We start from the raw sequence: 23,832 nt of genomic DNA on the forward strand, positions 1-23,832 counted from the left end.
TAACATCCACAGACTTGCATATAAGGTGGATGCTTGTATCCTTCAGAAATACTGGTCTAAAAGTAACTTTGTGGAGAAGGAATAGATCTAAGAAAGACATTCTGGCAGGTAACTAAAAAGCTTTCATGGAGCCCTCATGACTACTTAACTGTGGGATAAAAAGCTAATTACAAAACCGATGGTGAAAACAGCAATATCATTTTACCTATGTAAAAAGGGATTTGGAAGACATGCTGTGTGTAGAATGAGAGAAAAGCATCCTGCCTAGACAACTGAAGTTAAAGTAGCTGAATTGGGAATACAAGACAAGTCTGGTATACAAGACAAGGAATGCAAGTATGAAATACGAAAAAGACAGGTTACCTTACTACTTCTTATCCACAAGATGTTCCCCTTTTAGCACCATCCAGTACTAATGTCTGCTTTCTTTTCTGCAACTCACTATTCTACAGCTTTTTCTCTTTGCAAAAGGGCACAGAGTATAACTGCTTCTGGCTCAAAGCTCAGCACACTGACAGATGAGTTGGTTAATTTGGAGGAAGATCTTGCCCTCAATCTGTTTGAATGACCACTGTCACTGGAGAAAAGCATCTGTAACAATCAATTCACATCACCTTTAAAAGCAAGAGAACTTACTCTTGCAAGCACTAGCTAGGTCTTGCAGTGATGAAGGAAAAGCAAGCTCTAAAAGTAGGAATTGCCACCAGCTAGGGGGTTCTGCAGTACTTCCAGTGTGAAGCTGCTGCTACAAAGGCAGCATATAGAGCCTGATAGGAGATTGTATGCAGGTATCTCCTCTTTTGTAGCCCACCACACCAGACTAGGTGTTCCATGGGCTGGGATAAGCTTCCAGGCCTCTTGGCACCTCCCCTGTTCCTTGTTACCAGGGGAGATGAATCCAACTACAGACAAAACATTCTTGTGAAAGCTCTTACACTAGCTGGATACTTGTCCATTAAAAATGGTGGTTATCACCTTGGTATCATTTGATCTCATCCTGGTAAATCCTAGTAAGCTGATTCCCACTGAACTGGAGGAGGGATACAATAAGATTGAAGGGAAAGGGAACTAAAGCATCTTATAAAGTACTTTCTGAAAATTGAACCTATAGTAAAAGAAGTGGCTGTGTTTTTTCTGGTCTCTTTCTGTGCATAGCTTGGTAGGAAAAAAGCCTTCTTGGCTAAGCTTTTTGCCATGAAGATACTAAAAGAACAGCCATCCAAAGCAAAGAAAGAACTGGAAAATCAAGTATCAGCAGTTTTGGCTTTTTTTTCAGACTTCACAAAACTCATGAAAATGAAGACAAGAAAAGAAAGCTCTAGTTCAGCCAAATGGCACTAATGAATTGGAAGGGGGGCAAAGGGGGATTTTGTCATCTCATACATTCAGTGAGTGCTTGCTATGAGTCCAGCTGGGGTTAAAATGTCTGAAATACTTTAGTAAGCGCACACCTTTACATGTAGAAAATGTCCAGTTTTACCTTCTCCCTTTTCAAATTATCTGCCTGGTGCGTGAAGGAGGATGTAACAAGGGAATTCTTGTGGAGTCTTAAGTTAAAAACTTTTCTTACCTCATATAGGTTAATCAAATTAGTTTGTTCTGGACTGGCATCAAATACAAAGCCAGCTTGTTACATTCAATTTCAGAAAATCCTAGACAGATTTTTTCTGTTTGTCCCTATGCTACTGTGCAGCTTTTACAGAATTTAGTTTTTGGTTTTTGTACTTAGGCCCTGTTTATGGCTATAATAGAAAATGATGCAGGTTTGAACTCATTTTGTTCCAACCTATTTCCTTCTTATTTTGTTTGTGAATTAACTGTTAACACAGGCCAAAGTGACACAATTAAAATTGTACCTCAGGTTTGTTCTATACATAAGAACCAGAAACCAGTCATCTACAAAGAAACACATCAGCTAAAGCTTTTGGTAAAAACCTGTATGTCAGCATACGAAAAAACCCACAGGCTCAGTAGACCTGAAGGTCCTTCACACATGCCTTTCATTTGTACAGCTTTTGAAAAACAACCTTTTGTCTTTGATACATGTATAAAGCTTAAAATATTTAGCTTTTTTTTTTAGACAATGTTCTACAGATTTTTACTGTACCTCTTTCCATGCACAACTGCCCCAGGATCCTCAGACTTTGCTTCCAACTCCTGAACTTCATCTACTAGTGTCTTGTAAGTAGCTCTCTTTACTCTGTAAGTACATACAAAATACTGCCAGATTTACTCTTCTTGAAAGCAGAACAACAGACAGTTTTAACACTTACATAAATATTCAATTTATAAATCCATTTCCCCAGACTTAAAACTAAGCATTAAATGGAGAAATATCAAAAAACAAAGCTAAAGAATGAATTTTATCAGCTGTTCTTGCAAATTAGAAACAAAAATATTTATTAATAAAACACTACAATTATTGAAACATTTAAAATACTACTAAATTTCGTAATAAGGTTTTTCAAAAACAAAGATGGCAAAAAAAAAATTTTATATAATCACCAGAATTGATCTTAATTTTTTTTTATTATATTAGCAATTAGAATACACACTTAGAAGTCAGTACTTCGTTCTGTAAACACTGGCATTTTCGTACTCACACTTTGTATACTATATCAAGAAGTAAAGCTGTCATAGGAATACACAGGAGTCCCATCCAAAACACTCCGGAGCTGAACATCATAGCTGCCTGAAGAGAAAATGCACAAAATGCGGTGTCAGGACAAGAACTAGAAAAGATTTTACAAATTTCACGTAGTTAGTTGAGGCTATCAAAAGCAAATTAAAATGAACCATTCTAGTCTGACTAAGGTGAAATAGAACTCGAACTCCTTTCTAAAATTGCCTGAGTTGCAATATAAATCCAGTAAATAGTAAGAACTATTTCATGTCGAGAGGCTGGTAGAAAGATACCCTGCTTAGCTCTTTGCAGGGGGGAATCACCCGTCCGCAGTGCTGCTCTATACCACTATGTTGATTACAGGCATTCCCACTAAAATCAGATTTATCAAAAATTCACCCTTTCCCAACTTTGTAAACACAGTTTTCCCCAACATTATGAGCAGAGTTTTCCAGTCTGCAATCGACTCTAATAGGATGTAATGGTTTCTGACCCTTCATATGGATACTGGACACTGTTACAATCATTCTGCAATATAACTTGGATCAAAGTTAGCTCCCACAGAACTCACTGTACCACAGTTCCCACACTGCCACAGACTCCTGTTAAACAGACGGCTTAAAAATGAGAGTTAAGGAAACAGCTATTTATGTAATTATGAAAGTATGCAACATATTGTTAAATGAAGATCTAACACATTAATGCATGGCGAAATATTTGAAAACCCTGTAATTGTTTTTATCTGTGTATTTTTTTTTTCTATACACTGCTATATGTAATACATAGGAATTTCTTCTGTTCATAACTTGGTCTGTAGAAATACTAAAAACTAAAATGTACTGAATGGCCAAAATAAACATCACAATATATGGACATCAAAGGAAAAAAGTCTTTACCCTTGTAATTCATGTTCAAATATCTACATCAATAATATTGTGGATGCAAGGAGTATGATAAATACTTACTGAAGCATGTTACTAGAAGCTTGATTGCAGTCAGTATTAGAAATATTTTTATAATATAATTAGATTGTAGAGAGGTTGAAAGTAACATGACTCCACAACAATATCCTTTCAAATCCTTTGTTTCATTACTTGGAGACCAATTTCTTTCAAAGGTTAAGTCACAGTATGTAAAACAAATAAGCTGAAATTTTACTAGTTTTAATTAGCAGAGCAAGCTTGCAGTAGGTAGCTTGCAGTAGCTGAAGTCTAATTTCTCAACATGCGTACATGAACATTTTAGAATTATACTCAATATGTCAATATATAAAAATAGAAGTGAATTATTTTCAGAAAAGAACCCTAATTCTCATATAAGCAAGAAGTTCTATTTACCTTGTTTTTGTATCCAAATCCCCAATGACATTGATTCGTTGGAAAGCATTAGAATGTATTTTAACTAAAAATATGGTAAACTTTCCATGGCTATGTTAAAAGGACATAGATATTGCCCTGATATTCTACTAACTATTTCTGCCAACAGCTGTCAGCAAAGGTGTAAACACTGAGCAGTGGCAAGTTCAAAATGAAACAATTCACATTTTTAAAAGAGAAAAAAAAGAGAAAATTTTGTATCAGGAAGTGAAGGAAATGTGTAAGTGAAGAAAATGTATTAGCAGTCACTTTATAAGCAAAACCTGACTTTTGACATACTTGATGCAATACTCATTTTCTAGAACAGGAGCTAATAGGAAATGTCTATCACAAATGCATTTTGCAAGACATTTTATAATTAAGTAGCAATTAGATAGACGGTTCCCATAAAAACAAGAAAAAAGCACAAAAATACAACTTGAACTAATTACAATTGTTAGTTCCTATTATTAACAACGTTTTTTAATTTATAAGGACATAGCAAAGAGCTGTCCTTGTGTTAGCCTCCCGGTATTAAATGTTTGCTGGTGAAACAGCAAAAGTGATAATGTAGGTCTTAGGATGTTAATTCTGACCATTGTAATGCTAACTATGAATGAAGGAACAACTGGCGCCTACTATTCACTCCATCCAGCCTTTGGCTTTACAAATGAACAACATGAATTGAGGTAAAAAAAAAAGTTTTTCTGCGTCATATTTGAAAGCCTGTCAGATTTATTTTCTTTTTACAGAGTTAATCCAAACCTAAAAGATTTAAAGCCGACATTCGCGTTAAAGACAGAGGCCCTCTTTGTATTTTTTGGACGAAGAGGGGAAAAAATAAAATCCCACAGAGGTATTTCCTTCCTTTCTGTACAAGAAAGCTCCCCCCTCACTCTGTAGAAAACATTTTTGTCTCTAACTTTTCACATCTCTCTACACATAGGCAGGTCATCTGGGAAATGGCAAACCAATCCTTTTCAGACAATGGCACTAACAGGAGCAGCCTGTTCTGGGGACGGACTCTGGCTGCCTCTGTTTGTGGTTTACAAATTGTTCCTAATGTGAGAGATTTGTGGTCTATGCCAAGTCTTCCCCCTTTAGGCCTTGTGAAACCAAATGGAATCTGCCACAAAAGTGGCTCCCAGGGGAATTCAGAAGTAATCCAAAATGAGAGCTGGGAAGCCCAGTTTATTGTAGGACTTACAGATTCTGCAGGGAAGATAAATAATTTGTTCTATGTGTAGCTCATGCCCAACATATTACAACTTTCTAAAATAAATTAACATTGTTTTTTAAGTTTAGATTTTTATATAGGTTCTCATTTTTCAAAAAAGAAAAAAAATCTGAGAAATACTCCTTTTCATGACTTAGTGGCAGATAAGAAATCCTGGCTGCAAAACATTTTTAATGCACTGCTGAAGATGTAGTGTTAGGAAATTACATGTCAGAATGAACAGAGAATATTTGCTTTTTCCACATTATGAAATGATCTGCCAAAACAGCTAGCTCAGATTTTAAAAAGCCTTTTAAAAATAAGAAGAGAAAAGATGAAAACAGTGGTAAAATTCTTGCTGTAGAAAAGCTTACCCTTTTCAGTTTATCTATTTCAGGTATCATCTAGGTACATATCTTCTTCCTCTAAACTACAAAGATATAAAATACCTCAACAGCATCAAATTAGCAAAAGTTTCTCCTCTCAACATACAGAAAAAACTTCATTAGTAGTAGTTATGTGCATGTGTTTGCCTTCATATGTGCCAAAGTACTTACTGTTGTAGTATTGAAACAGATCTGCATTAACTTCCAGTGCAATGAAGTTCCTACAAGTAAGTTCTTGTACTGCCTCTAGTCTTTCTTTGCTATGTAGAGTTTAAAAAACATCTTTTAGCTACTTTTAATTAAGAACTGTGTTCCTCAGAATTCCAAAGAATTAAGTTCCTCTCTATTAGGATCACTGGTTATTAGGTACATTAACCAAGACAGACCACTGGAAGCAAAAAAGGTAAATTGGGCAGTTCAAAGATCAGCTCTGCTGTTCTTGCTCGAGAGAATGAGAATGTAACTACTGAATATGGAGAAGGATCTTTAAAGTGTATCTGGGAATAGCAGATTCTGGCTCACAAATAAATGTCTACCACCAGCCTTGAGTACAATTAAACTGTGACAGTTTGAGGAGTCAAAATGGAAACTACTTATCAGGAATTAAACAGAAAAAGAAAAACCCCTTAGACAAATACTTTTGATTCCTGAAGTGAAAGACAAAAAGCAAACTTTAAATAATTAAATAGTTAAAATATGTTAGTATTGGAATGGTAACATAATTTTAGGCTCTCAGGGGAGGACAGATGACCAAAAATGGGTATGTTTTAAGGGATGAATACTGATTCACTTAAAAAAAAAAATCATCAATAAATCACTGAATTTTTTTGAAGTAATAATATTCTCCACACACTGAAACATTTTATTTCTCTAAACAAGAGGTTTGCATAGGTGTAGAAAGGAAGACACATACAGATCACTGATTATTGTTTTGCCAAGACTCACAGGTCTGAAAAGACAAGCTGGGAAAACTTGGAAGGGAGATGAAAATGTGCTGAAACTGTAGGATAATGCCTGTAGGGACCTTCTGCTGAGAATGGTTTGTAGAAATATTTTGGATCATGAAGGAAAAGCCTAATTTTTATTGTTGAACTATTTCAAAGTTCTTGAAAGCTGTACTTCAAACATGCTCTATAATCAAGGAATAAACCCTTGCTGAAAATTTAGTACACCAGTTATTCCCCATGAAATGAAGACACAGAATCTGGATAATATTTTAATCCAGACTGGTAAAAAAGCAGTGCAAAAGCAAAAAAAAAAAAAAGAAAAGAGAGAGAAAAAAAGAGAGAGAAAAAAAGAGAGAGAAATAAATTACAGCACAACTACCCTAGATATTAGCCATTGAAGAATGACTGTAACCCACAAATTTTGTGACAATGAAGTGGGAATTGATAGACTTTGGTATCTGCTTACCATACAGAGCTCAAAGCAATTTTTAGAAATAGAGACTGCCAACTCCGTTATCTGCCAGGTTCCCTTCAAAGCATGGCACAGTAATTCTCTTGTTTTGAAGAATTTAGAGAAATAATTACTTCCCAAATTTTAGGGGCATTATTTATGACTGTCCTTGCTAACATTGAGGAGAAGTCCCATAGCAATTTTTCTTAAATATACAACCGTTTAAATTTATTGTGCTGTATTCTGCAAAAGCTATTAAACTAACACTCAGCTGTTTTTTAAAAATGCAAGAGACAAGTATCAATTAATAGCACTTTTTACAGCTGGAGGGACAACACAGCAGGGTGCAAAAGCTGTAAGATCCTCATAGAGAAGCTGTTGATGTATGGGCTGGATGAAAAGACTGTGAGATACACTGAAAACGGACTGACTGGCAGTTGGTGATCAGTGGCAGTCTGGCTGGAGGCCAGCAACTGAAAGTGTACCCCAGGGGTCAATACTGGGTCCAGTTCCATTTAACATCTTCATTAAAGGTCTGGATGAGAGGCAAAGTGTACCCTCAGGATGTCTGCTAATGACACAAAACAGGGCGAAGAGTGGCAGATGCACTAGAGGATTGTGTTGCCATCCAGAGAAGCCTCAAAAGGCCGAAGAAATGGGCTGACAGGAACCTCATGCAGTTGAACAAGGAGAAATGCAAAGTCCTGCACATGGGAAGGACATTCCCCAGGTACCAGTGTATGCTAGGGACCATCCATCTGGAAATCAGCTTGGCAGAAAAGGACTTGATCCCAATGGACACCAAGTTGAAAATGAGCCAGCAATGGACCCTTGTGACAAAGAAAGGGAACAGTATCTTTGGCTCCATTAGATAAAGTATTGGCAGCAGAGGGGAAGGCAGGTCCCCTCTACTCAGCACTGGGGCCACACCTAGGGAAGTCTCCAGTTTTGGGCTCCCCAGTACAAGAAAAACAGGCGTACTGAAATTAGTCCAGTGTCCTGAAGCATCTCTCATACAAGAGAGAAACCTGAGATAGTTGGGACTATAGCCTAAGAGGAGGCTTAGGGGCATCTTATTGATGGAGACAGATTCCTGAGTGGAGGGTGCAAAGACAGCGTTAAGCTATTTCCAGCAAAGCCCTGTCAAAGCACAAGAGGCACGGAGCACAAACTAAAACTCGAATCTGAACATCAAGAAAACCTTTCTTACTGTGAGGGTGACTGAACAGGGACACAGGTTGTTCAGAAATGTTGCAGAGTCTCCATCCTTGGTAACATTCAAAAGCTGTCTGGACATGGTCCGGGGCAACTTGGTGTAGGGTCAAAAGCATTAGACCAGATGACCTCCAGAGACCCGTTCAACTGTTCTATGATTGCATTCTATCCTAAAAACTTTGCTTTGTAGGCTTTGCTCTACATTAGACTAAAACAAATTCCCACTTTAGGATCAAACTTTAGACAAACATCTTACTAGAGAGGACCTGTTCATTAGAGACTGAAGTATCTGGAAAACTACATTTTAAAAAAAGTTATTTGGGGTTTTTATGTAAAAAACCCCAATGCAGTAAAGGCATATCTAATATTTTAATAAGCATGATTCCATATAAGTAGGATACTTGGCATAATGCAGAGAGAAGCAATATTTAAGAAACGAACACTGTCAATAGAGTATATTCTAATACATCTTTTCCACACAGTGCAGCTAAATCATCCCACAAGAAATACTACTGTTTTTCACAAGGCTTCTGCAAACCTCAGTCAAATGATCTAAAATTCTGTAAAATACATGCTTGTACCTTAACTCCAATTTCCGTCAGTAGTTTTATAAATCCCCTGGGTCAGACAGAGCAGAAACAGATGGTGCTTTGGAGAACTTTACAGTGCATTGTCTACAGAACCACAATAAATTAAAAAGTTTTGTGGATACTGAACTGTTGCTTTAGTGTCAATGTCATACTTCTTATTACCACAATAAATTAAAAAGTTTTGTGGATACTGTTGCTTTAGTGTCAATGTCATACTTCTTATTCGAGTAAAGTATTATTATTCTAAGCTATCTTATTAATCATACCAGTGTAAAAAAAGAGGCCTAACAATTCAGAGCACATAACAATAACAAGGAGCTTTACTAGTGTGAAATATACAACAGATTGATTTGTTTTTCACCCCTCCTCAATTACAGGTTTTCAACTCAGACCACAACCAGATTTTTTCAGGAGAGAGATAACTGTAACAGTTTAGAAATTTATCTATTTTTATAATTTAAAAATCAGTCTGTTTTTTTTTAAGAGGACTTAAAGGAAAAGTAGACCTATTAACTGCAAGGGTGGAAGCATTAATGGAAGGTTCTAGCAGCTTTACAGCCTACTGACACGAGTGGAGACTGCTCTTAGTAGGTGATATAAGTTACAGAAATTTCATTAGTTAATGCAATTATTGCAAAAGGACTACATAGATATAAAAACATAGAACAATTTAATCACAGCTTCATTTATTTGTGCAGTCATAATACACAATATGACAAAACATGGACAACAGGAAACTTCTGGTAATTCCCTGAATCACAGATTAAAAATGCATTTTGTTCAGTATCACAGAACAGTTCTCTGTGTATTGAAGAATTTCAAAGAAAAAAGAAAATACACCTACAAAGCAAATAACCTTATCAAATATGAACAGACTTGGCATTTACTTTTAAAAACTTACGCCAAGTTCATCTGGCTTAAACAGAAAACACCATTAAGTTATTTAAAATATTTTGAAAGTATATTTAAATTATCTATTTGTTAATGTTATGCATAGAAGTATCAACTTAATTTGTATCAATGTAGTAGAAGGACAGACTCCGGCAGTTGATTTTTTCAAGTTCACAATAAAAATTTTCTTCTAGTCTGTAGTGACACCTTTTTTTGAAATTAAATGCAACTTGTTTAATGTAATGGGTCAAAACATATGGTGTTAAACGTAACCACAAAATGCCTACAAAGAATTTTATGTTGGTTTTTTTTCTTCCTTTCTTTTGTGTGCATCTGTATTTAAAAGCACAGTCTTTACTGGTAAAATATTAAGAAAATAACCTGTAAAGTTCCTTGTTCACATGATTCCATAGTAGACAGTACTGACAGACAACAAATGCATGAATAAACATTTCTGCAGATGTAATGCAAATTGTAATATAATAAAGACTGTGTTACAGAGGCTGCAAAGTTGTTATAAAATCAGTGAAAGCTTCTGAAACGTTTTCAGTATTTCTTTCTCTTAAGTGGTGCATCCCCATTCCTTCCCACAGAAATAGTGTTTTGCTACTACTACCAAAATCCTCCTTGCAGAAAAGGTATTTTAGTACTTTGTTTTAAGTAGGTAGAAGTTGAATTTCTAGTCTTTTAGGGTCTGTATCTAAGACTAGAAGAATATAGTCCCTAATTCTTAGAATAAACTCAAGGAAAGTAATTTTTAAATGAATGATTTTAAAGTACAAGCAAAATAATAGGAAAGTAAACAGTAAGTTCAGCTTAATTAATGCTAAAATATATATGTCTTGTTTCTGCTAAAAGACTCATGAAGTTGGTTTGCTACAGTACCTGAACTAGCTACAGATACTATACTACATAATTAATTACTTAGGTTATCACCCCTTTTTATCACATACCCTTCTTCAGTTTTATGGCCTATTTTTCCATTTTCTTCAGCTTCATAAAGCCCATTGCTTCTCTTGTAGTTTTCATCCATTTTTCCCTCTAGCCTGTGTCTGCCAAAAGACCATGGTGAACTGACAGTTTTCATCTGAACATCATCAATCATGGAAAACAAATGAAGGTTTTTTTTCACTTGGAACTTTATTTCTTTAAGAAAAAAAACCCCACAACTGGAATAGAAACTGTTTTAAGGTTGACAAGATGTAACTGGTTTCAGAACTTTAATATGGAAACATGTTTCAGCTACTATAACCCAGATGCCTAGTATCAATCTCTAACAGATAATCAGCTACAGAACTACCAGTCATTCATATCAGGAGAACACTTGTGCCAGATACCTTACTTACGTGAGTCCAAAGTAAAATTTCAACTCTTCTGGTGCACTACCTATTTGGCAACAAGTTACCACTACCTACAGGATTTAGGATTACTGTACCATGGAGAGCCATGCAGTTCCCACACTGGGAGAAAAACTACTGTATGGGTGGATAAGTTGGGCTAGGGCGGGTCTACTAGCCTTGAAAAACCAGAAAACAAATTGTCTCAGCATTCTGGATGAACTGGACATTTTGGATCAAGGGGGCCCCTGTGTGTTTTTGTTCTGGGAAAACTCAGAGCAAAAGAGAGAGACAGAAAAATGTACCTGACTATACTATTAGGAACATGCCAAGGAAAGGGGTCTAGTGACCTAGACAACAGAGAAAAAAATGCTATAACTGTCATAATTTTTCATTTCACTTTATTTTCTTTTTGAGCATGGCATTCTGCAATCTTTCCTTCTGTGATACCAACATACAGCAACCTACATGTAAAAGCCAACTTTAATTATCTTCTGTACAATTGGAATGATACACAAAAAGACGGAAAACATAGTGTGACAAGTCAGGAGAACTTGCAAAAATATGTGACATATTTGTTTCTTTGTTGAATAAGTGATTGGGTGATGCTTTGATAGTAAAAGATGAACACAGACCAACAACTCTACTGCTTTAACTTTGGGCCACTAGCTTTAGTGCTCAAACATAAGAGTGTTTTAGCAGCATGAACAGACTTTTCTTCTGTTACAACTCTATTTTATCTCAAGACATTACCTTGCAGTGTTCTCCATTGAAACACATTTATCAGAGTTGAATATTTTATAGGAATGAATACAAAAAAATGAGTTTCAAAATATTTAGATGAAAACCTTCCCCTGCATCCAATGAATGAGTTTTCCATCACCTCCATATGCTTTTTCTCTCCCCTTCGAGAGCACTAGAATTTTATTTTCTTGGAACAGAACCAGTAATAAGCAGGAAGAATCTTATTATTTTCATGACATTATTATGAAGAAAGACTGAATCCTTATTAGAATTTTTCATGAAGTTCTTTTCTATTTCAAAGAAGACAAGAAAAAGATGTTTCTAGAAGACATCATCTAGCTGGGACTTAATTGCTGGAATGTCATGTCAAGAATACTGACTGGAAAGACTATAAACCTACTGAGACAGAATTGTTGTTACGAGCTCTAAGAAGAAGAAAGAGAATACCTTTAAGCTTTCTAAGGACTACAGATATATAACCTATAAATCTGAAGTTTATTAAAAAGGGGGCATTTTTAATGAACACATTTGGGACAAAAAATGCATAATATCCCCTTCAGCATAATTTAACAGATCTGACCAGCTAAAATGGACAAAAAGCTAAGAAGTAGATGTCAGCTTTTGACACATTCATTTAACTTTTGCCAAATGTAGTTGGATGAATTTGAAGAAATTAAACAACCAGTATTTGCACATGCAAGCAGAGTTGCTTATACGGATTTGTTTCTGTCATACCACAATCTTTTGCACAGTTAAATCTGTGAATCTTTTAGTTTGAGTACTTATGGAAGGCCTGATTTGCTACAAAGAAACTCAGTGAATTCCTCCCTGCCAGAGACCACTCAGTCAGTACGGTGGCTTCCAGGAAAGCAGTCAAAAATCTTGCTTCCAGTCTGAGCTGCAGTACGCATCCACAGGACTTTTAGCCACACAGAGTGCAGTGCAAAATGGTAGACCAGAGCTTTGAACATAAGCTTTAATGGTCTATGATACATTTAGAAGACTTTATTCTGACATCATAGACATTGAAATATATTCTTAGTAAGGAAACAAAACCAACCTCAGTCAACAACTTCTCCCTTCAAACAAGTTCATGCACATACACCAAAACTACGATATACACAGTACATGAATAAGCAAACATACGAACAAAATAAGACTACCCATTTTAAGCGCAGATAAAGTTCTACCACAACAAATAAATGATTTTAGGTTCATAAATCAGACTACTTTGGCACAATGTTGAATTCAAACCCCAAGAGAATTATTTTTGTAGACAGCTACATCTCTTTAACAAAGAACCATTTCTACAAGACCACGGGAATTACATTCCCTCAAAAATGTGTTTTCACAGCAGCTTCAGAGTCTGAAAATGTACTAACTAAAACATGGTTATTTCAATAGTGAAGTAGCCACCCTTATGTCATAACAGGTATAACGCATCATTTTGTTCCAACTATGCTTATCACCATGAAAGTTCAGCTGTCTTAAAAACCATAAAATCTCTAAAAACACCAAATTCCAAAAACATTCTGTTTCTTCAATAAAATACAGTGTATATGAAGAAAAATGCTGAAGTATGAGAGCTTCAATTACTTTAATTTACAATACTGTACAGAATTAGTTTTGAGTAGTGGAGGCAATGTGGTAATGAACAAAACCTACATATATACATAGATAAGACATTATAATAGAGAGGAAAACCAGCTAGAAATTGTGTAATTTAAAATTCTTTCCCTTAGGTGTCCAAGTACTTAAGGTAATGCCTCGTGTTGTCCATTATAATGTAGTAGTTACAGAAATGCCTACATACAATTTTTTCCTGTAACTGTTTATATAGGAGGCTGGATTTATGGGTCTTAATTACTTTCAAGTGAGGGAGAGAGATGCACCTACATTTCCCACATCCTGCATAAATTTTTAAATTGCTGAATTATATCACAATAGTGGTGGAGTTAAAGGGACTCTCTCTTTCACTGGTGTAAGGCTTGATTTAGTTGATACTCTTTGAGAACCATTAGAAGAGTATCTTTCTGACACAAGCAGGTATTTTCAGTTTCTGATTCCCACTGAGAATGCACACCACGCTTCTCAGCTCAGGAGGTACTGGTCATGCCCAGAAGCAGACATTAGTGTCTGTGAAATTAATACTTCAGATGTTTCTGGAACTGAATCGTATCGACAATGTGGGACTGCAGTTCCAGTTAAATCAGATAAGGCAGCAAATAAGCATCTTTTATGGATTCAATCCAATTTGGAATATTCAGAGCAGGTTTACACAAGTGGGATTACAAATGAATGAGAAACCACTAATTACTGTCAAAAGGTTAAAGATACACTACAATAATGCATTTCAAGCAGTGCATTAATAGAAAACGAAGTGTGCATGACAAGCAGTTCATGTAATGTTATGGCACCTCAAATTTTTTTGAGGCATTTCACAGTTTTAAGTACTTGGCAGATTAGTAGAATTCAAGATGAAAAACAGCCTTAACCAGGCTACTACTGGTTACTTCATTATAAAAAAAAGCTCCAGGAAAATAAGCTCTATAATTCTGAGTACTGCATTTGGTAAGACTTTTCTTTAGAAAATTAAAGCTTACCTAAGAACTGCAGAGCAGCTTACCTGTCTATACTTTCTCATTAGAGCACATACTCACAGCCCGTTAGCTGACCTCCATTTTCACAAGGGTAAAAATTGACTGTATTTTAAATAAGCATGGCTACCATACTGAAGGTATAAAAGACAGAATGACATATGCACCTCTAGCAAGCAGAAGGATCCAGTAAAGATTAGGTCTGTGCTACAGACTGAAACAATATTTTTTTCACACATTTGGGTGTTAGTTAAAATATATTTTTACCTCTCCTGACATATCAGGTGCCATAGGAATGACTGGCCACAAAGAAGAGTAGATTCCAAAAAACACTACCCAAAGTGCAATGCTTCCCCAGATAGCTATATGGCTGAACTGTTAAAACAAACAAACAAAAGAACAATTATTACAGATGCATTATAACATAAAATAACATCTTTGCTACTTAGTACTTACAATGCTATTTTGATATATTGGATTAAATTTCCAATGCCTTGTATTACTTTAACTCTACTACTTCACTTAGCTATTTCTTAAAGGAAAATGATACTGTCAGCAGCACTATTACTGCATTTTAAGCCAGTTTAAATTCAGTTACAGTAAGTCCAGAGTAATTTGATTTTTATAGTTTAAGTATTAAATTTGTCCTAGTTTTCAATATTGAGCATTATTTTTTTATATGTGGATATTCTGTCCTTCCACACACAGTAACCACAGTTTGCTACTGTGTGGGCTGACAAACTGTTAAAGGATGCAATATAATAAATAAGAAGAAAACAATACAATTATTCATCAATCGTATTGCACAGAACATTTGAGAATATGGTAAAGACATTTGCTTACCAAAGTCCAATATGAGGTCTCTAACCCAGCCTTCAAACACACAGTCAGAACCACAAACTTAAGGAGAGAAAGACAGAGAGAGAATTCTTAATATGGGTATCTTAACATACAGAAATTATTAGTTTGGCTAAACTTTTAGGAGAAGACAAGAAAAAGTAAATTGCCAGTAGAAGATTTAAGGATACACCCCAGTAATGAAAGAATAATAGAACACTAAGAATTACCAGCTTCCATTAATAATGGCCACTCACTTGATTTGGAAAACTCATCTTTTGCATTAGAAATCTTATCCTTGCTTCTTAGAACTCTCTAAGTCTGGCTATTACCAAGTTGTTAGCATCTTTATTGATGACATTTTGGTTACACAGAAAAGTTTGTGGAAAGTGTAGTAGTCCTCTTCAGTAGAGACTGATGACCCTCTAATAACAGACAGGATGACTGAAACTTTCCACACCAAGACAGATTTAGAAGACACAGATGCTGGACTGAAAGCCTGCAATTGTTCAAGCTTATGTTAGTCTAAACTTAAAAAACAACCAGAAGTTTTATTCACTTCATTACTAAATTACTCATCTGCACCAAACCCTGTAAAGCCAGAGTCAAATGTTGGTAATCTAAGACCTATGTTCTGCATACAAGTAACATGTTGAAGTCTGTTATGTCATTTTCATTATTCCCTCTGATCTTTACTCTTCTTATCTTTACACATTTTATAGAGCAGTCTCTGAAAATATCAGATTTGTAGGACATGCTCCATTTTAGTTTACAGAGGAGCAATAGGAGAAAGTTTATAATTCCACACCAAGGACTAATTGATAAATGAAAATTGTTTATCTCCTTCCTTTGAAATTCACTCAGACAAGTTTTCTGTTTTCCAAAGAAATAGTTATTACATTTTTTAACTCACTTGTGAATGTATATCACAAGTTCTGCTTTACCTGGAATCTGAAGAACATGAGGCTGAAAAAAGGAGTCATAAAGACCAAGCTCCAACTCTAACAGCTAAAGTTTAAATTCTAGTGTGTTGGACAAGTTGGCAGCACTGATCGTCAGTGAGTTTGTTTGTGTTGAACTTCAAACAGCCTCCGAAATTCAGAAGAAATGTACTTCCATCAGAAGCTGAAAGCAACTAGTCAAATATGTATGACAAAACTTTCCCTATGTCTGGTGCACAGAGGGATACAAATACTGCCAGAAAGCTTTCACCTATAAGCTTATACTTTCAATTCTGAAATCCCGAAATCTCCTATTTCAACTGTGCTATTAAGGACCAAAAAAAGAAAAAAAGAAAAAAGTCACAGCACCACAATTTCATTATCTAAAACATGTGTGAAATCCAATTAGAAGAAAATTGAGGATGATTATGAGTATTATAATTTGCTTCGTCTATCCAGTTTGGGTTCTGTATTTGGATGTGTGAAAAAAAATTAATTATGGAAAAATAACCCAACAAAATCATTTGGTACACTTGTTTGCTACTTAGGTCAGTCATATGAAAAGAAACATCCTTTAGGATGAGATCAAACATTCCCGCTGCATAGACAAAATGTATACACAAAACAAACACTGCAGATCTCTGAGAAAGGAGATACACAGTGTGAGTATATAGCCTTTACTGACCTGTGATGGGATCATAACTGATACCCCTAACAAAATCACCAACTCTGCACAGCCACTCCCTCAGGAATATGGGGTTTACTGCTCCCTCCTCTGCTTGATCCAAACTTACAATAGTGCACTGAATCCTACCCAGGAAAAAAGAACTCAAACTGGTATTCTGTATAAAGACTGAGCTTTTCTTAAAAAAACCCCAAACCTCTCAAAAATGGTCATACAGATATTTTCACAGCACTATATTCCTATTTGAAATCTATGTTTAAAGAAATAATTCCAGGACATGATATGAATATTTCTGACTTTATTTGTGGATCCAAAGAAACAAAACTATATCACTTTCTGAATTCTTTTCTTATTGACTTTTGCAGAACTGATGACTGCAGACTTCTTAAAACCACATTAAAAACAGTATGAGGAATGAGAATTACCCTAGCCTCAGAATTTTGATATGACTGATGACTGTTACTGCCCATACACTTCACATGCATGGATTTAAAAAAAAATAAAACTCTCCACCCCCATTTTGAAAATCTCTCAAAATTCTTGTATGCTCCAGATTTCCTTGAACTCCTGTGCAAGAGCAGGAAAACATAAATTGCAACTTCTATATATCCCCCGACTTTTAACCTGATGGAAAATAAGTGTTTTTTTGGGAAATTCTTGACCACTCTGCAGGTTAGTAGCAAGAAATTAACCTCTCAAGTTTCAGCCCTCCTAGCTGAAAACCAGTTGCAGAATGTGACAGATGAGCAGCATTGTGACCTCTGTTTTAGCATGTGTCTAGAATATTTTCCTTTTATTTCAGTTCTGATGTTTCCTTATTCCCCAAGGAAAGTGATTTTGATGTGAATTCATATTACAGCCCCCTTACTTTAATGGAAGAATTAATTTCTTTTTTGTACCTGCCAACACTAAGAAACTTGAGAAATTAATTAAACTTTTAACATTGAAGAACAGAGGACAGTAAGCATAAATTTAATTTTGCTTCTAAGAGAGAACTTGGGACAGCTGCTATTGAGTAACATTCATATCTAGTAAGTGAAAACCACGTATTTAGCTTTACTAATTTATTCTAGGAGATAAAAGATTAAACGAAAAAAACCCAGTAATGACTAGTATCTATGAGAGTAACAGAATCTTACTGTTAGGTATGGATCAGGTGTACTTCTGATGGTTTGATTGACTCTGAAAAGGCATTCCACAACCTTTCCTCAATATGGCTCAATGCCTCTTTTAAGGCCTCATGATAAATTAAGAGAGAGAGAACAGGACTGTATCTTCAGAAATCCACAAACCATTACTATAATCAATAACCTGAGATTTCTCCAATGCAGAAACTTAACCTAAACTAATAAGCATGCTAACTAGGGAATAGTAATTCTCATTATTTAAGAAACCAGAGAGTTTACAGGAAAGGAAAAATGTATCTTCTGCATCTTTACTGAAATGCTTTTTTTCAAAAATGGGAATTAGAACACAAAGTGCACTTCAAAACTTCTCAAAGAGTCATTCAAGAGCCATTTCTTATTCTTAAGGCACTTCTTAAGGCACTGCACTGACTTAAGTCTTCTATGAAGAGAATTAATAGTAATAGCAGCACCATATCCTTGAAAGAGTTAGAGCCAATATAGACTTACAGTGTATACAGTGTTCCCCAGGAGCAGGTAGTCAGAAGTTTTGCCATTGCCGAATACACTACCTGGAAAAGGAAAGAGGGATAAAAATAAAACATTTAAACATCTGCCACAGCACTGTATATGATCCTAATTTTGATACAAAAGAGATGGTAACACTTTCTACAGGGTACTAATAGATTTCATCTTGAACTGTACTGAACACTAGAGAACTATGACTTGTACAATGTTTAGTGCTTTAAAACTTTCACTGGCTTCAGGGATTATGCAGGGAACAGGAGCTTTTTGTAACACCACATACCAATAGGACCAACCTTGTATTCAGTAGCAATGCAAATAGAGTTACTTTTAATATCAGAGATATAGCATCTTACCTTCAGAAAAATGTGAAATATAATGGTTTTAGTATATATTGATTGTAACATATAAGTAAGCAGAAAGCTTAGAGTCAGATTTTCATGAATTCTGGTATTTTTGGTATGGAAACTTTGCTCTTATCCATATTTCTGAATTCAACTTCAGTAAAAATACAAAATATACTCAGTTTAAATTCTTGAGATGCTTGTCATTCATAAAATTTTCAAAACTGACTCAACTCAAATATATGCATTAATGTAAGTACATATCCATTTGGCCTATATGGAAACACACATACATCAGTTACACCAAGACAGAGCTCTCAAGAGACACATTTTCATAAAACATCACATTTTCATAAAAACCACATGTGTTTCCTAAGTTTAGGATTCTGAAGCATTTTCCATTATTTATCGGAATTTTATGACTATTTTTACAGCACAGGCTTTTCTGATCCCAGTTCTGTCAAATTTCTTTTTAGACATGGGAAAACTGACAACGGAATTATTATGAGGGAATTCCTCATTCTCAATTAAAAGTGAGGTGTATGCCACTGAGGTAGCTACATTTTCATGTTCAGTTTTGAAATGCTTTTAGCATTCAAGATTGTTCGTATACTGCAACTAAACCAACTAAACTCTAACACTCTACTGTAGAGGCTCTGACCACTGGGATATTGCTTTTTATTGCCTTACACAGAGATATCAAAATGCTGTGTATGTAGCAAGTAAGGATAAAAGACAACAAAAAAAGAAAATAATAATAAAGAAGGATTTTTTAAAAAGCTGTATTGGGAGAAAGAGAAGAATAAAGGTATTTATCTGTGGGGGGCATTGAGGGATGGGTTTATAACTCCTCTGATTAGGCTGGACAGAGGAAGGTGACAAAAATGGTGATAAAAGCTGAAAAAAATGACCAGTAGTTGAAAACACTTATTTTTCCACTACCTCAGCTGGCATACAGTATATTAAATGCTGCTAATTAAGTATGTTTGCATATTTGTGTTGAATGTTTCTCCAGCCTTCATATCATCTTTATATATGCTTGAAATTAAATCCATTTTGGTTGTGGATGAAGAGTGTTCCTCTCTACAAGCTTTTCAGGACTTGTGAAGACAGTTTAACACAGAAAAAAATGATCTATTTACTGATATTCTGGAAGAGACAGCAGGTGACAACTCCACAGAAAAATATTAGATTGAAAGTCCTCCTTCACTTAGCTGTCTCCCATTCCATGATGAGGAGCTCACAATGACTGCATCCTTAGCTCTAGTGATACTGGTTGCATGTTTGACACTTCCCTCTCTAATTTTCTCCCTGGACAGACTAGCACACCAAGAAGGACTACAGGAGCTGAAGCCTGAAAAAAAAAGCTGAGACCATGGCTTATTCTAAAGATTATACAAAAGAGGAAGCACCTGGTGAATTTACTAGTACATAAAAGTTTGGCTTCTGCCACTTATGTCGACAAAGTTGCATCAGAAGAAGCTTCTGTGAAAATTTATGTGTCACTTTTCATATCCATGTGACAGCACATGGAGTGTAAATTTTGGGTACTGTACAATGGTAAGGTCCCATGGAGCCAATTTTGACAAACAATTCTTACAAATCCATGCTTATGCTCTGATCACATATTTCTTGATATGCTTTACTATGACATATGCAGTTTGAAAATTTCTACTTACAGATAAGAAACTGGTGGATAAGCAAGAATAAGACTAAACAGGAGAATTTGACCAGGAGAAGGGCTCCAAGAGATTTTAATAATCTTCAAGATTTGATTTTCAATGTTCTAATAATACATGCTCAAATATGCACTGCACTGCTTTACAATATATACCTAGCAGTAAAGGGCATAATGAGAAAAAGACAGAGAGCACAGGCAGACAGCTAAGTCTATTTCCACCAGCCAGAGTCTTGGGACTCAGCACCCTAAGGCACAAAGCTGAGCTGTGCCTTTCATATTTCAGGATCTTCCTGCACCTCTTCTTTGCTAAGAGAAGGTAGAAGCTGAGACCTGTTCTCAGAAGTTCCTGTCTCTGGTACTCCGTAGGAAACTAACAGCATTATTTCCCTTTGCTCTTTACACACACAGACAGCAGAGATTTAATTAATAGCACATCTTATTTTGCACTCGTATCTCTTTCATGCAAAACTCTGAGCACCACCAGACCCATTCCAGATACTGATTATACCACATGATGTACACAACTCCCTCAGGTCCCAGTTCTGCTGCCTTACCCATCCTTTCTCTAGCAATGAAAGGGGAAGGCAGCAGACAATTTGTTCAGACTTGTAGAGGCCACTTGCCAGCAAGTCAGTTCTAGACCAGGGTTTGTGGGCTGGGAAGGCTGAGCTACAGTGCTCATACAGGTATCTCAGCTCTGCCATTTACACATGAACTCTACTCTGCATCACCACATAAACTCATTAAACACTTATCCATGGTGTAATGCATAAATCTCTCACATGGATTGGCTACAGCTTTGAACAGGGATTTCAGTTTGAATTTGGGATTATGGTTTTAGAGTACGCACTGACATTCTGGGATCTCATTCCTCCTGGGCTGTCTAAACCTCTCCAATGGAAACTGTTCCCACTGAACTCACATTCAGTGTGATGTGAGTGGCCTTTCAGAGAAAACAAGCTGCCACACACCTCCCTTTACCCATTAGGAGTTACCGAGTGTAAAATAGTGTGCAAGAAGTTTTTCCCCTAATCTTTTGGGGCACAAGCAGCTGTGACTGTCTCACTATCTAGTCTTAACAGTTTCAAGATGTCCATGAGAACATTTCTGACCCCTATGCCAGGGCAGACTGCTCGGCTACATCACTAGAACTGAGCACAGACTAATTTTCAGAAAAGCTGCAATGTACACACTTGGTTTTCTTCTCCCCACAAATTGGAAGCAAAAAAACCCCCCACGTTTATGAGAGCCCTCCCAGCCCCAAACATTCCTGCAAACTGGAAGCAGTGGTTTCAAATTTCCTTTAATTAACACCACTCTACTCTCAACCACCTCACTTCCTTCTGCAGCTCAAGTGCATATACAACAGCTGAACTAAAAATTGGACAGGACTGAGCAGTCCAAGATGTCACTGTTCCTCTGCCACAATCCTACTCATAGAAATATAAACTGGCAGGTTAGAGTGCCCTTGAAGTAACAGGATAGAATGTATACACAACAAAAACAAACGTCGACAAAATGAAAGAGACAATACAAGGGATAGTAGCAGTTTAGGATCTTGTAGGTATTTACCATGGTAGTGTATTTTATAAAAATTAGCATAATTAAATAGCAATCTCTTTTTCTTGATCTCGTTTCAGTTTACATAAACCCTATTGAGATAGTTAAATGTATATGTACATAATATTTTTCCAATTTTTACACAGATTTTAAATAAAACATTGTAAGTATATGGCATCTGGTCTAGTTCTATAAATGGTATCTTGAAATTTAATCACACTGAACTGTTAGTATTTATAAAGCTTCCCTTAGAAAAAAGGTAATATTTAGATATTTCGTACTGTTCAACATTTTATTTTTATTTTTCATAATACTTACCATGCTGGAGGGCTTTTAGTGGAAACCAAAACAGAATGAATGAGTGGAAGAGGCCATTTAAACAATGAACCCAGAAAACCTAAGAAAGAGAAAACAGAAAATCCATGAGAACCATTTGCAATAAACTAGCTCTGTGAACCCTGACCTTTCTTTTTATCTGTGTGTTAGATTCACAAAATGTGTTTTTGTCAGGCCACCACTGTGAAGTAATATAACTGACAGGCACTTTCTGCCTCTTAGCTCTTCATGGGTCATTTGTTTATTTTTATGCTTTGAAAAAAAGTGCATATTATCTCCTCCTTTTAATTTCAATTCAGAAGGGAAAATAAATTTAAACATATGGGAATACCATCAGAAAAATTAAACTAAACCAGACAGCTGGAACAATTTTTACATTCTAAGTAGGGAATTAAAAAGGACTCTTTTATAATTTGCATTTAGTGTAAGAATAAATTTAGATAGTAGAAAAATCAAAACCTGAGTTACACACATGCCTAATCTATATATTCCCACACACAAAGGAATTCAAAAAGGACAAAAAACTGTTTCTTCCTTAAATTTCTCTTTACATGCTCCATTCTTGAAGAACACAGTTTGATCATATTATAATTCCTTTAATGTATTTGCTAAATAATTGAAGTTTTACTTTCAAACTTATTTTCATTTGTAAAAGATGCCTTCTGCAAAGAACTGCAATACGTTTAAGGATAAACAATCTACTAATGCTTTCCATCATATATTGCATAATGACATAAAAAGACTTAATAAAAAATATGCAGCCCATTTCCATCAGCATGGAAATTATGTTCACTAACAATGCTTTTGACTATTATGGCTTTTATTGTAACTAACTGATGTGTATTTTGAGTGTTAAGGTGTTCAAACAATTGAAATTAAGTTGCTTGTCTCACATTTTCCACAATGTCTCAATGTCTTTTGTTAGATTATACAGCTACACTAGGTTGCATAATCCAATTTACACTCCAATACTTTGCACATTTAAACTTGTGCTACTCATTAACCTTTGTCTCTCCTTCTTGCTATGTCATTACCAGAAGTTTTTATTTGACAGAAAGCACAGGTGGGTGCAAGAAAAATTAGTTCTACTTTTCCATTTTCCTGACCAATTCTTTTTGTCCCATGCTAATCCTTTAACCTCTGTCATGACCTCATAACCTTTGATCCCTTTTACCATAACAAATATCTGCATCAATATTCAAGGCAGTAATGTTTCCAAATCTTTAACACCAACTATTCAACTTATATAGGTGGGAATTTTGTAGCTGGTGAGTTTGTAGACATTTACTCATAGCAAATGTTGTATGGGAACAGCCACAGAATTTCCGATTAAGTCAAAAATACATCTTTGCAATAATAAAAATACTAAAAGCTTATTTTAAAACAGAAACCAACTGTTATAACTCGTATTTACACTATTTATTAAAACTATCACAACACAAAATTG

The 23,832-nt window shown here is 35.6% G+C and overlaps 1 protein-coding gene across 1 annotated transcript in view; it reads right to left on the bottom strand.

Moving 5' to 3' along the window:
- The window catches only part of ATP8A1 (ATPase phospholipid transporting 8A1), a 101,167-nt gene that overhangs the window by 9,473 nt on the left and 67,862 nt on the right, over nt 1-23,832 (bottom strand). The window contains exons 30-35 of the mRNA XM_017744293.1: nt 22,368-22,446; nt 18,450-18,511; nt 15,196-15,252; nt 14,620-14,727; nt 2,604-2,692; nt 2,108-2,200 (exon numbers count right to left, since the gene is read on the bottom strand). Of these exons, the coding sequence (XP_017599782.1) occupies nt 2,108-2,200; nt 2,604-2,692; nt 14,620-14,727; nt 15,196-15,252; nt 18,450-18,511; nt 22,368-22,446 (488 nt within the window). The remainder of the gene's footprint in view (nt 1-2,107; nt 2,201-2,603; nt 2,693-14,619; nt 14,728-15,195; nt 15,253-18,449; nt 18,512-22,367; nt 22,447-23,832) is intronic.

The sequence above is a fragment of the Corvus brachyrhynchos genome, unplaced genomic scaffold (genome assembly GCF_000691975.1).
Source record: "Corvus brachyrhynchos isolate BGI_N302 unplaced genomic scaffold, ASM69197v1 scaffold17, whole genome shotgun sequence".
Lineage (NCBI taxonomy): Eukaryota > Metazoa > Chordata > Aves > Passeriformes > Corvidae > Corvus > Corvus brachyrhynchos.